General features: G+C 39.6%; 1 protein-coding gene across 11 annotated transcripts in view; it reads left to right on the top strand.

Moving 5' to 3' along the window:
• The window catches only part of LOC105390945 (casein kinase I), a 42,545-nt gene that overhangs the window by 23,877 nt on the left and 4,330 nt on the right, over nt 1-14,338 (top strand). For all 11 annotated transcript variants that reach the window (XM_011562322.3, XM_011562326.3, XM_048628591.1 and 8 more), the window contains exons 4-11: nt 1,247-1,357; nt 4,140-4,303; nt 4,929-5,043; nt 5,741-5,860; nt 7,495-7,643; nt 8,045-8,215; nt 11,726-11,803; nt 13,560-13,688. In XM_011562322.3, coding sequence (XP_011560624.2) covers nt 1,247-1,357; nt 4,140-4,303; nt 4,929-5,043; nt 5,741-5,860; nt 7,495-7,643; nt 8,045-8,215; nt 11,726-11,803; nt 13,560-13,688 — 1,037 coding nt within the window. The remainder of the gene's footprint in view (nt 1-1,246; nt 1,358-4,139; nt 4,304-4,928; nt 5,044-5,740; nt 5,861-7,494; nt 7,644-8,044; nt 8,216-11,725; nt 11,804-13,559; nt 13,689-14,338) is intronic.

Here is a 14,338-nt window from a genome sequence, read left to right as displayed (position 1 = left end):
TGGACACGACTGCATTTGATTTGACGTCCTCAACACTTCATGAAAAAAGTCCATAACGTCGAATGCAGTCCCCGCACTTGGCCTAATTATATTTTCAACAACGGTCAATGCAGTCCTGTTTTACCTAGAGTTTGTATGAAGACCACCTTGTTGTGCTTTATTGGGCCAGATTTCAACGTTATAATTATGTGCACCCAGAGTACCTTTTTTCACACAGCAATAAGTTTTCATACAGCAAAAAATGTGAACTCACACGCACACATCGGTCACTGACGTCGTGTTTGCTTTACTGCGCCTAGGCAGAGTGCCGGCATGTGCACCAGAAAATCGTCACTCAATTTCCATACAATATTTTAGTGCTTTTTTGTGAGTTTCACCATTAATCTAGTGTCCATCAGTGTGCCAACCGATATACAAATTCTTTTATTTTTAGAGTTTATGGGTTCAACTTCTAATGTATGTAAAAAAGTATATAAAAATACGATCAAAATCGGTGAAAACCCGGTTTTCGGTTTCCGGTTTTGAACTCTCAAAACCGGTTATGAAAAACCGTGATATATTGTCCGGTTAACCGGTTTTCCGGTTAACCGGTTAACCGGTTTTGCACGCCCTATCCGGAGGGTTACTTTAGCTTTGCAAAAAACAAACTAAAGAGAGCCATGTTATGTTTAATGCAACGAGATAGAGTCGTGGTTACCACAGGCACGGACCAAAACTCAGTATTTCGTAAGCCAGATTGGCTTGTCCCCCGTCATCCATCATACGAGGAAAGTTAAGTGTCCGTCAAACTGCAGTAGCAAAGTATCTGGATCACAACTTGAAAAACCTTTGTATATTATTCTGGATCCGTGTATTGAATACAAACTTTTGACTTTTACTTTGATACCCCTAAGCCGGGTACGTTGAAAAAATACAGAGTACTTGATACGTACTAGGATATTATCTTCAGCCGAAGCATCTTTTTGTTTACATCTCTTTGTGGGTACATAATATTCACATATTGACATACACGGCGTTTAATATACCTTATAATATCTCGTAACCAGCGGATGGTACTACATATTGCCTAAAATGCCTGTAAAAGACCGCCCTTACAAACATAATTTTATAGAATTTCGTCTTCTTTAGCCTATATCTACCCACTGCAGGGTATAAACCTCCTCCATTTGACGCCAAGTTCCATGGTCCTCCACGCATATCCAGTGAAGACTTTGGTAGTAATCAAATTATTTCTTATGTTTTTCAGGAAAAAACCTCTACAACAATGAGCACGTCGCGATCAAGATGGAGCCGATGAAGTCGAAGGCTCCGCAGCTGCACCTCGAGTACAGGTTCTACAAGCTGCTCGGCACCCATGGTGAGTTGCTCGTGCCTGTTGTTGCACTTGTCACACTGGTAGACAGAAGTGGCGGAAGACGCGCAAGTCAAGACGTGACAAAAGTTTTGCGTCGCGTTCCCCCTCGAGGCCGCTTGAGATGTAAATTTTTGAACTCGTTTTGACTTGAGCGTTTGGTGCCCCGTGCTAGCCCTTCTGGACGGTGTATATAGTGGTTGGACCCTGAATGCTATGCCAGAGATGCCGGGTTCGATTCCCGTCCGGGGCAGATGTTGGTTTGAAAGACATTAAAAAAATTCATCTAGGTCTACAACGTTTCGAAGTACCTGTAGCCACTTTCATAAAACATATTTTTTCGTTAGATTCCAATACATAGGTAATTAGGTTATGTTTCACAACCTATGCCGCCCAACCCAGTTGGGTGCGCCTTGGAGTCTTCTCCGATTGAATGTCTATTCAACCGTATGTGATTCAGATGAGATTCTCTGCAAGCTTTAACACGTGATTATTTCATGATGGTAACTTCTCCGCATCCTGCATCCTACACTGATCCGTAATCCTGTCAGATCGCAAACCTTAAACTAAGGCACTCCGGTAGTGCTTTGCGATAAAATGATATTAACAAATTTAGTTCACTATCACAACACTTTTTCCGTAGGGAGTGAAAGACAGAAGACGGTTCATAAGCCAGTCTAAATTGATTAACATATGCCCAGTTTACATGCTGATCGGTGCGGGGCCAATCAGCGCCAAGGAACTTTGTATTGGTCCACAAAACCTCGTAGCATTTTCCGAAATGCAATTAATAAAGATAATGTGAATGGTATAAATTCCATTGGCCTTGGTTGGGCCAGCCTTTCATAGTTTAAATGTAAGCGTCCACTTTTCGGCATCGTAAGCAACGGACGCATCACATTTAGTATTATTTGTAGAGAAGTTCATACTAGTCCGTCCGCTTCATCGGCATTGCTGACGCCGTTTCTTAATACATTTATGAAAATCCGTTTGGTCCGATACGTATGACCGAGGTGGACGCTTACCTTTAATAAGCATTAAATTTGCTCAGAGGGCGTCCCAAAAGTGTTCTACCTGGGCACGTGCGGCGGCCGCTACAACGCCATGGTCTTGGAACTGTTAGGGCCCACCCTCGAAGATCTGTTCGTCCATTGCGGCCGAAGGTTCAGGCTGAAGACGGTTCTAATGATAGCTATGCAGCTTGTGAGTGCGATACCGCCCTTTTGCGTAAGGTTTAAGCTTCTCGGTTGATTTGTCGGGCTTTCGATTGGCTGTAGCCGGGACCACATCGATTCAATGCGCTGCTATCGTAGGGAGTGAGGTTCAGGATGGTAACTCTTCTTCTTCTTCTTCTTCCTTGCCTTATCCTTATTTAGGGTCGGCTTTGTTGGTCATGTCACGCCACTTTACCCTATCCCCTGTCATATCCTCATTCACTCCACACTCTCTCATATTTTCTTTCACGCAATCAAGCCACGTCTTTCTTGGTCTTCCTCTCTTGCGCCTTCCTTCGGGTCTCATTTCCAACACTTTCTTTGTAACATAATCATCTTCTCTTCTCATGACATGCCCAAACCAAGAAAGACGATGGCTTTTCATCTTCTCCACTATAGGAGCCACTTTCATACTTCCCCTTATATACTCATTTCGTATTCTATCTTTTCTTGTAACCCCACACATCCATCTCAACATTCGCATCTCTGTCACATGCATCCTTTTCTCATCGCATACTTTGGTTGCCCAGCACTCAGCCCCATACAACATCACCGGCCTTATGACGCTTTTATATATTTTGCCTTTGATCTTAATTGGCATCTTGCGATCACACGTCGTGCCGGTGAGTTGTTTCCATTTCATCCATCCCGCATTCATTCGTCTCGTCACATCCCTGTCAATACTTCTAGGTAACTCTAGATTTACGAAAACAAAGTTTCGGAGCGCTGCCGCGTTACAACTCTTTCTCGTTACATTAAACGTACCGATTTATTTTGTCAAACAAGAGAAGCCGCTCAGGTTCCGTACCACCGAAGTCTTTTACTTTGCCCTTTCGGTTAATCTATAATTCTAACACCTCTTGACTTAATATATAAATTGATAGTGAAACGGGCACTGCCTCTTACGATGGTAGCGTGTAAGATTGCTCGTGGACCCGGCTAATAAATCCACGGCTTTCTAGATCCGTGGGTAAACCAAGCTCGACTTGCCCGGCCATCAGCCTAAATGTGGGTTGCGTGTGACTTCCGCTCGTGTAATTGCACCCTTTGTGAAATATGTTTGGATTGTTACCGTATAGAGTGCCATTTATCGCGGTGCAACGACTGATAAAACTATGTAGCTTACTGTAACACGTCAATCTTGTATAGCATATTATTTTTATTCAACAAAGAAAACGCAACCTACATTCTGAAGCTTACGGTAGATAGCCAAGTCTCAAATCTTGACACAACAAAGTATCCGATATGTTTATTATATTTCTTTTTCATTCTCGAGGGCACTAACGACTCCTTGATCATGGTAGTAGCAACCGACCGTCGCACGTTTTTGTTTTTATTTATTTATGTAATAAGCAGTGCTCTCGTGTTGCTCCTGTATGCCTACCATGAGCACCTGTACCAATCACCGTTTGCATTTAAAAAACAAATGCAAGCGACACTCGCTCACGGCATGGCTCGGCTTCGTTGTTGTGTCAAGAGACAGGCGCGACCGAGAGCAATGCTGTTTTACATTGTAAGTACTAATTACTCTTGTACCTACCCCCCCTCCCCTTCCCCGTCCCTCACCCCTCCAGCCCCGTCGACAGCGGAAGGGGTGCCCGAGGTGTACTACTTCGGGCCGTGCGGCAAGTACAACGCCCTGGTGATGGAGTTGCTCGGCCCATCGCTCGAGGATCTGTTCGACTTGTGCGGCCGCCGGTTCTCTTTAAAGACTGTCCTTATGATCGCTATGCAATTGGTGAGTACTCTGGGTTGTGGGTTAGGGCTCCCACACATAAACACGATACGAAAACGTCTCCTTCCCACTCGCAGGTGTTCAATGGGAGAGAGAGAATTAGCACGACGCGAAGTTGTATCGTGATTATGTGTACTGTCCTTTACGCCACTCTGTGATTTGAATACGTCGAATAGGTCGCAGGCGCTATCAAGACGTTTTGCCATGTGATTGAAACAGATTTTGTTGACCATAAATTTTAACGTGCTCGTTAACGTATTTGATAGAGTCAAATCAGGGAATGGCGTGCAGGATTTTATCTGATGATTGACATCTGGAGATTATGTAGAGAAAACTGACTGTAATGATAAGCTAATGAAATGCAATCTTGAATAAACTATGGTCTCTCTCATGATTAAATTATGTTGGTAAAAATGTTAAGTGTAATTTCGCACATACTCACAAGTTAAATGCTAAAAAATTTACAGTCAGCTTTCATTCATAAGAGTGTACTTAAACATTATTATGTGGAATAAGTAAAATTGTAGCCTCAAATAATTAGCCTTATTTATAATTTATATTAAATACTAAATATTGATTGTATTAACACGATGTTTAAATATTAATCATATTTTTCTATAATTTTCAGTTACATCGTATCGAGTATGTTCATTCAAGACATCTCATTTACCGGGATGTGAAACCAGAGAATTTTTTAATAGGTAGAACTGCAACTAAACGGGAAAAAATCATTCACATCATTGGTAAGTCATATTTTTGTACTTGAAACACCTTTTATTTTACTCAGCTTTAACTTGTGTGACAAATAACAGTCTATGGTTAAGAGGACAGTTAATTATTTCAGTAGGTAAAATAACAATTAATAAGTTGAGGTTTAGTGGAACAGACAATAATTTAAAATGTTTGTCAAATGCAGCATTTACAATTTTACATGTACATATTTCTTTTACGTCTGATTTATAACATTGTATGAATGGCTAGTAATTTACGTACAGTTTGTTTACTTTACATAAGTTGTTGACTGATAATTGTAATGTGTACTGATTAATTCTCGGCCTGTATTACGGAGGCAGAGATAGATGTGCATTGGTTGGTTCATTTCATTTTCGGCTATATTATTATCATCTTTGTCAAACAGGTGAAGTCCCCAATTTCGGCAATTTTTCTTGATATTTATACAATTAAAAGATCTTTACTAGCTGGTTAAATGACATACACAAGTAATAAGATACAAGTATGAGGTAATACAATCTTAGCTCTGATGAGGTCTGTGGTTGAGACACATAACTTCAGCCCTAGAATCAAACTAGTAATTTATACTGTTATTTGATTGTCTCGCTTATTCAACCATGTAATATAATACAGGGATTGAGGACTATGAGTTAAGGAATTTCGCTAATAATTTTCATGTAACTTATCCAGCATTTCGTTTGTTTTCAGATTTTGGATTGGCCAAAGAATATATAGACTTAGAGACAAACAAACATATCCCATATCGGGAGCACAAGTCGCTCACAGGCACCGCGAGATACATGTCAATAAATACACACTTAGGCAAAGGTATGTACTTATATCAAAACATTATTGACCTAAGATTCTTCTTCTTCAAATGCCTCTCCACTAGAAAGATCTGGGATGTGCAAGGTGGTTTTCGAAAGGGGATGGGATGTACGGATCAAGTCTTTTCTCTACGAAGCGTCACAGAAAAGGTCCTTGCAAAGCAGCAAAAGGTGTTCTGTGCCTTCGTAGATTTAGAAAAGGCTTATGACAGAGTGAGGAGGAATGATTTATGGGAGACACTATCCGTTTATGGAGTGGACGGCCACCTGACGCGGGCACTGAGGTCCCTTTATAGGGAATCTAGTGCGTGTGTCAGGATAAACGGAGCCTACACTGACTGGTTTGGCATCCACAGAGGTGTTAGACAGGGATGTGTGGCTTCGCCTTGGCTGTTTAATTTATTTATGGATAGTTGTCTCAAGGATATGAAAGATGACGAAAGAGGTTTGCGAAAAGGAGAGTTGCTTCTTAAGTGTTTGCTGTATGCTGACGATCAAGTCATACTTGCATCGTCGGTAGAACAGCTGCAACAACAAGTAACTCTCATGCATGAAAGTTTTAAAAGGAAAGGAATGAAAGTGAATGTTAATAAGACGAAAGTTATGGTGTTTGAAAGAGAGGAAGAGGTAACTGAATGTAAGATCACGATCGAGAACGAAAAAGTGGAGCAAGTGAATGAGTTTGTTTATTTGGGTAGTCTGTTTACGAGGGATGGGAAATGTGAGGGGGATATTGAAAGAAGAGTGAAAGCGGGAAATAAAGTAAATGGGGCCTTGCACTCTTTCATGGGGAGTCAAAACGTGTCTCAAAAGGCTCGTTTGGCTGTTCATGGGGGAGTGTTGGTCCCTACACTAATGTATGGAAGTGAAAGCTGGGTATGGCAGAAGAAGAATGAAAGTAGGGTAAATGCTGTTGAGATGCGCTCTCTAAGAAGTATGTGTGGACTGAAACTGAATGATAGGATAAGGAATAGTGTTATAAGAGATCGAGTTGGAGTAAAAGAAGACGTAGTGACCAAAATTGAAAAGGGAATGTTGAGATGGTTTGGTCACATTGAAAGGATGGATGAAAGAAGACTGACGAAAGAAATTTATTGTGCGGAGATGTATGGTTGTGTCGGTAGAGGACGTCCTAGGCGAAAGTATGTCGACCAGATAGGCGACATACTCAAGAAGAGCGAAATTAGGAGTTTCCGAAACCGACGTGCGTGTATGAAGAGACTTATGAATGTGGAGGAAGCGAAAGAAGTATGTCAGGATCGTGGCACGTGGAGATCCATAGTCTCTGCCTACCCCTCTGGGAGACAGGCGTGAGCATATGTATGTGTATGTATGTATGTACTACTAGAGGTTGCTCTGCATACTCCTCTCTGTTCTTCGCCAAGTGAATAAAAATTGAGCTTTCCAATTTTCGCTGGGTAAATTTACGTAACGAGGTATTGGGAAAACGGTACAAAAATCATACCATAACTTTAATAAGAATGGTGAGAAATTGCCTCATTTCTTTCAAGGTATACTTACCTATTAAAACCAGGTTAAATAAAAAACAAAAACCTCATCTATTAGTCAATTAATTTCGCTATATATAATGTATGTTGGCAGGTTGTATTGACGTTGTGTTTCTTTAATTTCCAGAACAATCTAGACGCGACGACCTGGAGGCTCTGGGGCATATGTTTATGTATTTTTTACGTGGTTCCTTACCCTGGCAGGGTTTAAAAGCTGATACACTAAAAGAAAGATACCAAAAAATCGGAGACACCAAGCGGGCTACTCCTATTGAGGCAAGTTGATTCTTCATCTGTAACTTTTCAACCCAAATAGAGTAATTTTTATCAATTCCTAAATGGTTTAATAAGCCACTTGTACAGAGCACCACAACCCTTAGTGCTCTGCCCTCGCTACCCAATAAGTTATGCTGTTTGCATAAGGGTATTAGACTACACACAAAATGGTTTGCGCCTTTTGCGACCAATAATTTTGGAGCGCTGCTTTGCTGTTTCATCTCGTTAAATTAATTGTAGGGTAAACTGCAAAGAAATCTGACCTCAGTAGCCATGCCTCTTGCCATTGAGGGGTCTAAAAGGGGTCTGGTGTCACGGACATCACGAAACGCACGAATTTTCTTGTGAGTTAGAAAACGCGTATTACCTTATTCTGATTTCTACCCTCATCTCCCCCACAGGTGCTATGCGAAGGCCACCCCGAGGAGCTGGCGACCTACCTGCGCTACGTGCGGCGGCTGGACTTCTTCGAGACGCCGGACTATGACCAACTGCGCCGCATGTTCCGCGACCTGTTCGAGCGCCGCGGCTACAGCGACGACGGCGAGTTCGACTGGACCGGCAAGACCATGGTAACTGACGGCGTGTAGGGTGGGAGGAGTGGTGTGAGGGTTGGGGGTGTGGAGGGGTATTTGATTTGGTGGTGCGAGCAATGAAACAGTTTCACTCTTAAAATGACGACACCGAAAAACCGTTTTTGTTAAAACATTTTATTTAAAATTTAATTACAATATTTACGTTTCTAGTTGGTAATATTCTTATGCGCTGTTAAATGTACTTCAATATTGCAGCGGTGTTATTACGCTAGTCCTTTCCGTTTAAGAGTAATTTGATGCTATTGTTACTGGGTCTTTTTCATTGCTCGCAAGTGTATATTTGACCGGGGCACCATGGCAGCGTAACTAGTCGCCGCTACCAACAAAATGTATAGAGCTAGTTGCGTCGCCATGTGTAATCGCCCGGTCCAATATCTAATAGGACTTATGGATTGGACGTCGGCACCTGACTGCGAGCCATATTGCATCTAGCCTTCAATGTATTTCAGTACAAAATCTAAGAAAAAACCTTCCACAATGGATAACCGATATCTGTAGAAAATGCACGGTTTTTTCTTAGATTTCATGTAATGTGTAAATTCTTTTTGCATGGTTTACTAACTTTCACCTTTTATAACTTATGTTCGAAATTGTTATTTTGGTGCCGAAAGACAAGAATATTCGCTCGATATGAGCACGTTACTAGTCGAATATTCGGCATATCAGCACAGAAAGAGCCGCTGTATACAACAATATACGATACAGCTCGAAAAAATATCCACATCCAGTGAATATTCAATGTCAGTTGAAACCTCTAGATGTATGTGTTTGGATGGGTATGCGCGTGGTTAGATGCAGAGTGAAGTCGTCATCCTTCTATCCGTCACTATGACTCGAATGATGTTATGTCATACGAATCATAGTGACGGATAGAAGGATGTGTACAGCACCCCGATCCGGAAAAAACAGAGCTAACGTGTCGCTAGAATCGAGTGCGAGTGTTCTATTCGAAAGTGCTGTCAACCTGCCAACAACAAAATGGCGGTGAATAGATTTGTGAAAGTTTGACAGCTATCATTTCATAGGTCATTATATTCGATAGGTAAAAATTGCTTCGAAAGTACTGTCAACTTGACAGCACTTTCGAATAGAATGCGAGTTAAAACACTCGCACTCGATTCTACATATACGTTAGCTCTGTTTTTTCCGGATTGGGGTGTTGTACCTTTGCTATATTTACATTAAAAAGATATATCTAATGCCATCATTTCTGACTTCCAATGGCTGCATTCACTCTGCCATTCTACCACGGCCTTGACGCTTTGATCGTAGCTTTTTCTTTAACCACTCACGTCCCGGTGACCTATTGGTAAAACATTCACAATAGATTTTTAACTGTCTCTGATTTCCCGGGGTGTGACAGGTTAAACCATTTTGTCTTGTGTGTTTACGATGTTGTCACGAAAAGGCCTACCAACTGGACTATGCAATTCAAAAAATACCTTACTTAAGGGTATTTTCTTTTTGGTATTAAGTTTTATATACTTTTGGTAGGTCTTGGCTTCCTACCATGACCGCAAAATCTACGCCACATGTCCCCATTCGGTTTTTTGGCGATTGTACTGTATCTATACATATTATCATAACTTAAGAGATGAAAGTAAAGAAACTTGCCAATTAAAGTACTGACTGGAAACCTATATTTCCAACATATTTTTTGTCGAGAAATACATTACAGTCACCAAAATTGAGGCTTTAGCGCCAAAATATTGCTTTTAATTTTAACGAATTCATTCATTTATATTGGAGAACGCTGTATTGCGACTGTAAATAATATTTTTCTAAAAGAAATCCATCATTTTTTCATTTTTGTTTTGATATAATACACTCACGGGCAATGAAAAGGTTCCACTGAGAAAAGCACAAAATTTCACCTAAATGAAAAAGGCTAGCTTAATGACGACCTCTACAACATTGAAGTACATTTAATAGAGCAACAGGATATTTTATTTATCATTGTAATTAAAAGTTAGGATCCACTTCCGTTTTCAGGACCTTGTACTGTACCTACCTTGTTTTTATTTTTATTTTTTGTGTACTTTTTACTTTTCTTTCTGTTTGTATTTGGTGTGTGTGTGCAGTGCACTGAATAAACGTTTTCTTTCTTTCTTTCATATTACCTACTAAAAACGGTAACATTTTGTTCAAATTTGAAATGAAAAGTTTGAAAAAATTAAGGTTTTTGATGTTAGAATTTTGTGAGTGGAACTATTTCATTGCCCGTGAGTTTAATATCTGTTGGGTTAAGTTTATAATATTTTTGATGTTGTATTTAATATTACAGTAACTCGTACAAAAATATAAAATTTTAAAATTTAGCAAGTAGTATAAGCTCACAGAATGAATGCATTTGATTTGCAAAAATACGCACAATTCTTTTATATTTGCTCAAAATTTTTATAAATGCTACTCCCAACTCTTGGAACTTTTTGTAAATACTTAGGCACATCAATCTTTTACACTTAACATTTGCACTAGCACTAAACAAGTAGAAAAATAGATAATCCCGTTTAAACTTAAGATCTTGCATGTAAAAACAATCTTTTGTTTCGTTTTTTCATGTTTGTTAGTAATTTAACATCACCGTTCACCATTTCAAATCTGTGCCAGGACCTATAGCTTAGACTTACAGTTATTAATAGTTATCAAATTATTTATTCGTATTAATAAAAATGATTCCCTATAGTCTGTGTTTCTGTGTAGTTTTGAGTGTTGCATTGTATGTTTTATTGTTAGGCTATTCTTCATTAGGACATGTTATCAATCTGCAAAAACCCGGCTTTGCTTACAAGTGCTATGTTTGCTAATTTAGTTTTATTTTCTAACATAATCTATAAGATCACGGTATACAGTTCTAAACTAACAAGCGTTCTACTCATGCCTTCCAACAACATAACGTTGTAAAAGGGATGAGTACAACTGCCTACGACGATCATTCTTTAATCCAACACTCGCTTCGAACGGTTACTTACGGAACTAACGTTGCGCTGTTGCATGCCGCATGCTCGCTTCCGCTTTCACGCCGAATGCAGCCTCCGAACATACATGTTATGCGTATTCTGAGGAACGCACCGCCGTCCAATATTGTTAAGACAAAGTCAGCGAAGGTTAGTGGCGATAGATCCTTTTATTTTATACTCTCAGATGCTTTATGCACACTGTATGATTTCTGACTGAGTGTTTGTGTAATAACAAGTATTCATTATAGTTTACATTACAGTAAAAGTAAATTAAGTTGTGTTCTCACTTCCTATTTAAAATAAATCCGTTACATACTACTCTTATTTTGCTTCGCATCAGTCTTGTTTTGTGGTGTGTTTTTGTACTATCTAGCGACAAGATATAACGTAAGTCCTTCTTACTTTCCACTTAGAAAACGAATTTTTGTTCTAACCTTGACTCCCATCATAAAAGTATGCTTCTATTTAATCGGGCACTTCAATGGCCAAGTGCAGCAATTTAACATTCGATTCCGTCACGTTTCAGTCGACTCCAGTTGGGTCCATCCAGACAGGACACGAGGTCGTGGTGTCACCCAACCGCGACAGACACCAACCCTTCAAGGTAAAACCCCTCTTTTCATTTTACATTAACCAAGTAATACCGTTAGTACAAGATTTATAGTTTACGAAACAAAACTTTGGTACAAATATTTATGTTTCTTGATAGTTCCCGCTAGACGGGCCATTTTGTAAAGTAAACTTTTATAATTTACATAAACTAGATAAATAAAAGCCTGTACTTCTAGGCCTAGCCCTAGCGGTAACTTAAGAAAAGAGTTTTTTTCGTTTACAATACTAATCTATTTGATTCGATTAAATTATTTCTTGATTACTATCGATTTTTTTATCACGCTTTGCAGATTTATTTATTCTATCAGTCTATTCATATCAGATTTATTTCTAACTATGTACATCGCACGATTCTCCTGTAAATAATAATACATATAAAACTTCATTCTCTTATTACTCACGCTGTCGGCACTCTCATTTTTTTCTTATCGGAATCAAGATGGATTTAGGTACTTGGTCTATACCATACCGCTATCTAATAAACTTATACACATATAAGATTATTTCACTTGTGTTATCATAATAACTATACTAGGTACTCACCAAAGATTATTTATTTGAGATACGCTCACTAGTTATTTAGAGAAATAGCTCTACTATAATTTAATTACGCAACCCTTCTTCCATTTATCTTTATATTAATATTTTTCACGACAGTAATAATTAACTGAATAAGCGCCGCCTCATCGTAAACATTAGTTTAATAATATCTTCCTAGATATTCTCGTTATTCTGAACAAGTCCTAGAAATACAGTTGTTCAGAATGATCAGTGGTCTTACTTCTTTTTAGCTTACAATGCTATTTTTGAAACAATCTGTTTTTTAAACATTGTAATCCCGTAATTCTAAATCTACTGGCGCAACTCATGGGAAAGTAAATGACTTCCATTTACATAAAACTATTTTCTGAAATTGTGATAAAGAGGTAAGATGATAGCCCCCCCTAGTTACTATAACGTCATTTTATTAACCCCAGAGTTATTTCCCTAAACTCTAGAGAGCGTGTCTCACCTTCTCTGATATTCACACCGCTTTTCTATCGACACAGGACGAATTATGCGAATATATGATTGGATTAGTTGAGGACGATGAGGCGGCGCTCATTCGAGGAGAGGTTTGACCCGCAACCAATGACGTGTGTTCTTTACGTGGCGTGTTACCCAAGCGGTGCTCTGATTGGCTGCGTTTAAATAACGTTGATTTGAACCGTTATTTGTTCGTTGCTTTGTCCGCACCATTCCAAGCCAATGCCTCAGTGTCCATCCCTCCTACGTTGCCACCATATCTGTGTTTGTTTTTGTTGCCATGCCATCATTCTATTCCCATATAATTACAATCTTGCTAGCTGTACCAGTGTACCTATCCAATATTAAGCCTCATGAGGCTTTCCCTAATAGTTAAAATGTGTTGGGCACAAAATCCAAGATCTAATGCTATAAGTTTGTTTTTGCAAAATACCCGTAGGTTTGGATGTTGTTTGAGCCGTGTGTATGAATTATATTGTTGAGTTTTTATATTTTCCAAATGTGATTCCGATTGCCGATTTATTTTCTTATGTACATATTTTTTGCGCTAGAAACGAGTAAACTCAACTTTATTAACAATAATAGACATTTTAAACCAAAAATAATGAATACTTTTAAATGCGCTTTGTACAACCCTACTTATAATCCCAGGTCCAACGCTAGGGCTACCACTTACTGTCTTCAAATTCCCTCCCTATAACCTCAAACCTTTTCATTTCCAGGGCGGAGTGAAGGACTCTGGCACGGGAGGCACCGCCAACACGGGGGGCAACTGGCCCCACAGCGGCAAGGCCACCCCGCTCACCACCGGTGGACATCTCACCCCGGCCGACAGACACGGCTCTGTGCAGGTAGGCGCCTGTGTTATTGATTTATATTATGTAGGTATAGTTAGCCACATATACAGGCTGTTGCAAACAGTGGCGGCTGGTGCCTCAGATACCCGGTGGTGCACTTAATGGGTTTAGTAATTTTTTGGAGAAAAATAGATTAACTATTACAATTAGAAGTAAAAAAAATATAAGTATATTTTACCTTATGCGAAATAGCTTCTCCGCCGAAACGAAAACAACACACGGAAAGCAAAATAAAGCATTTAGTCTCTCACATCCACATAACCATTTCTTTTTATTGAACATTTCACTTTTGAAAATTCAGGTAGGTACTTACGTAGGTATAAGTTTCATTTTTTTGTTTTGCACTAAAGGCCGAGGCGGCCCAGCAGATTTAATGTCCAGTCTATTTTGCAATGTCCTATTGCTTTTTATGAAGTCAATATTGTATTTTGCACTCATTTTCACTCACACACACACACTCACGAAATCTTTACTACTTTCTTAGTTAAATAAGTAATTAGCAAATTAATTACGTATTCGCGCGCGAAAGGTGAAACTGACAATGACATGACAAGTGCATCGTTCGTAGGTCACGCCACCGGTCAAGGCCGCCGCCCGCGCCTCCCGAAGTCCCGAGTCCCGTGGCGTCATTCTTAATATTTCGG

This window comes from Plutella xylostella, chromosome 21, assembly GCF_932276165.1.
Source record: "Plutella xylostella chromosome 21, ilPluXylo3.1, whole genome shotgun sequence".
Taxonomy (NCBI): domain Eukaryota; kingdom Metazoa; phylum Arthropoda; class Insecta; order Lepidoptera; family Plutellidae; genus Plutella; species Plutella xylostella.
Note: the sequence above shows the minus strand (reverse complement) of the source record. Positions and strands in the feature narration are given on the sequence as shown.